The sequence below is a fragment of the Morus notabilis genome, unplaced genomic scaffold (assembly GCF_000414095.1).
Source record: "Morus notabilis unplaced genomic scaffold, ASM41409v2 Scaffold6144, whole genome shotgun sequence".
In the NCBI taxonomy this organism is placed as follows: domain Eukaryota; kingdom Viridiplantae; phylum Streptophyta; class Magnoliopsida; order Rosales; family Moraceae; genus Morus; species Morus notabilis.
In genome coordinates, this window is record NW_010366597.1 from 1 (window position 1) to 2,964 (window position 2,964).

At 34.8% G+C, this 2,964-nt stretch overlaps 1 protein-coding gene across 1 annotated transcript; it reads left to right on the top strand.

Moving 5' to 3' along the window:
* Positions 1-6: 6 nt before the first annotated feature.
* LOC21384018 (V-type proton ATPase 16 kDa proteolipid subunit) lies at positions 7-2,358 on the top strand. Its single transcript, XM_010110821.2, has 3 exons — positions 7-180; positions 727-1,012; positions 1,878-2,358. The coding sequence occupies exons 1-3, from the start codon at positions 102-104 to the stop codon at positions 2,008-2,010; spliced, it is 498 nt and encodes a 165-aa protein (XP_010109123.1). The 5' UTR covers positions 7-101; the 3' UTR covers positions 2,011-2,358.
* Positions 2,359-2,964: the final 606 nt, after the last annotated feature.

Genomic DNA, 2,964 nt, shown 5'->3' on the forward strand with positions numbered 1-2,964 from the left:
AGAGAGAGAGAGAGAGAGAGAGAACGAGGCTGCGAAGCTCTCCGTGAAGAACCGAAGCCCTTTGAGATCCACACGACGTCGTCTCAGATCTACCTCCAAAAATGTCGTCCACCTTCTCCGGCGATGAAACGGCACCGTTCTTCGGCTTCCTCGGTGCCGCTGCCGCTCTTGTTTTCTCCTGTAACTATGCCCTAACCCTAATCCCTCAAATTTTCTATCCTTACCTACAGTTTTGGAATTTGGATCTGTTTGCTTTCCAGGAAAATAAAGGAACTAGAATATTTTTATGTTTATGTTTCATTGTTTCCGATAATTGTTTTGGATGATCTATTGTTATTGTTCTGCAATTGGTCGAAGCTAATTGAAGGTTTATTGTTGTGATTCGTGATCTGATTTGAGTTCAGAACCTGATATTATTCCATAATTTGGAACCAGTAGAGAAGAGATTGTATTTTATTTAATGCAAATTAAGTTTGTGGTTTTGAAAACGACAAGGATTTAGTGTTTTCTAGCTTAGATCTTATATGTGTGTGTGTGTGTGTTGTCACTCATTTTAGGCTACTAGATCTAATAGACTTGGGAGATAGCAATTTTTTTCTTTTTAGCTATTTGGTTTGATCCAGGAGTTTGGATTTTTAAAATCTTTTTTTTTTTTTTTTGTTTAGATTCAGATCTCTGAAATTCGATTGAAGCTTACTGTTTTTGGTGTGAATCTTGGCTGCATAGGTATGGGAGCTGCGTACGGTACGGCAAAGAGTGGTGTAGGTGTGGCTTCTATGGGTGTGATGAGGCCAGAGCTGGTGATGAAATCCATTGTTCCAGTTGTTATGGCTGGAGTTTTGGGTATTTATGGACTTATTATTGCCGTTATTATCAGTACCGGGATTAACCCAAAGGCCAAGTCATACTACCTTTTCGATGGTTATGCGCATCTTTCGTCCGGTCTTGCTTGTGGTCTTGCCGGGCTTTCTGCTGGAATGGCAATTGGTATTGTTGGTGACGCTGGTGTTAGGTATGATTCTATCCTATCCATGGACTAGTCATGATTATCAAAGCATTCTCTAATTTGGCGATAAAGTAGAGGTTAATGAATCCACTGTTTGTTTGATTATCTAGTTATATAGTTGCATTTATTTTTGAATCTACGGATTAGAGACAGAAATCTTATATCATTTTTTTGTTGACACCTGTTAGTATAGCTTTTGAAATATCTCCTTGCTTGATTATTATTATTATTTTTTATAAGACCTTGAATGATTATTGACACAAAATAAACAAAACTCTACAAGGGCGAATTTCCAAAATAGAAGCAATATTACTTTACAAGATAGATAAGAGGATGATAAACTTTCAGATTAGTTGTAACTTGAATCCTTTATTAAAGGTCATACAATTAGTCAATCCCAAATCTTTCAAGTCTGTCAAACTGTGTAAAGAGGAGGAAACTGTAAGCATGAATTTCATCATTCAGAGTTAGAATAATCTAGATTGTAGGTTCGTAGTCAGCTTTGAAGGAGAGCTATTTTCAATGAATGGGAGACAATTTGGTAATGTCAGTGTGTAGAAAAATAAAGATAAATTTAAGCATTGGGATTTTATGGTTCTATCAAGTGTGCATTGTAGTTAAAACTAAAAATTGATAATATTACTCCTGATTTTTCGAGGAAAACAGTTACACTTTTTTCTTATTTTAGCATTGTGAAAGAAAATTCTTCAGAATATGGATAACTATCTTGATCAGGTGTTTGTTTCTAGTTCAGTAAGCTGTTTGGTTCTTTGCTTTCACAAAAGAGTAGAAGATTAAGATTCTTAGTCTTATTTGGTCTCAGATTTGATTAGTTTGTAACACATCTAACTAAAATGGGTTTATCTTGCAGAGCTAATGCACAGCAGCCAAAACTTTTTGTTGGTATGATCCTCATTCTCATCTTTGCTGAAGCTCTGGCCTTGTACGGCCTTATTGTCGGCATTATATTGTCTTCTCGAGCTGGCCAGTCCAGAGCAGAATAAGAAGTGGCTGTTGCTACCAAATATTCTTGTATGGCTTATTATGTTACTTCAAGGGTGGGATTTTTTTTTTTTTTTTGGCCGTTGTCTGGTAGTCAGGATGGTGATGGTTGGACAAATTTGCAGGATACTCGAACTATTTTGTGGAAGTTGAACTGTCCTAGGAGTCTCTGGGTGTTGTTTTTGTTCTTAGATGATGAGTTTCTGGACCAAAATAAAAAAGCTTTTGAAGCTTTAACCTGTTTCGATTTTATATGTATGTGTATTTTTCTATCAGAGCTTCGAACTGGTATAGTATTTAATTGTAATTATTTGAATTTAGTGCATGTATGATCTTACGTCCATCCAAAACTTTACCATGTCTCCAACGCCTTGGATACTTTTGCATGTTCTTGATTCTTTTTGGGTTAATTTCACAAATGCCCTTGAAGTTTTACCCCTCAATTCAATTTTTACTTTTAAAACATCTCACGGATAGTCTTTGAAGTTTTATTTTATTTCAATCTCGGTTCTTCTATTACTTCTGTGTTAAATATTTGTTGTTGTCAAAATCTGTGTAAATTATGGATTAAAATTAGAAATAATTAAAGTTTGGAGACCATCTGTGTGAATTATTTTTTTTTTATAATGTTTTAGTATTTTTTTTTTATAAGACCTTGAATGATTATTGACACAAAATAAACAAAACTCTACAAGGGCGAATTTCCAAAATAGAAGCAATATTACTTTACAAGATAGATAAGAGGATGATAAACTTTCAGATTAGTTGTAACTTGAATCCTTTATTAAAGGTCATACAATTAGTCAATCCCAAATCTTTCAAGTCTGTCAAACTGTGTAAAGAGGAGGAAACTGTAAGCATGAATTTCATCATTCAGAGTTAGAATAATCTAGATTGTAGGTTCGTAGTCAGCTTTGAAGGAGAGCTATTTTCAATGAATGGGAGACAATTTGGTA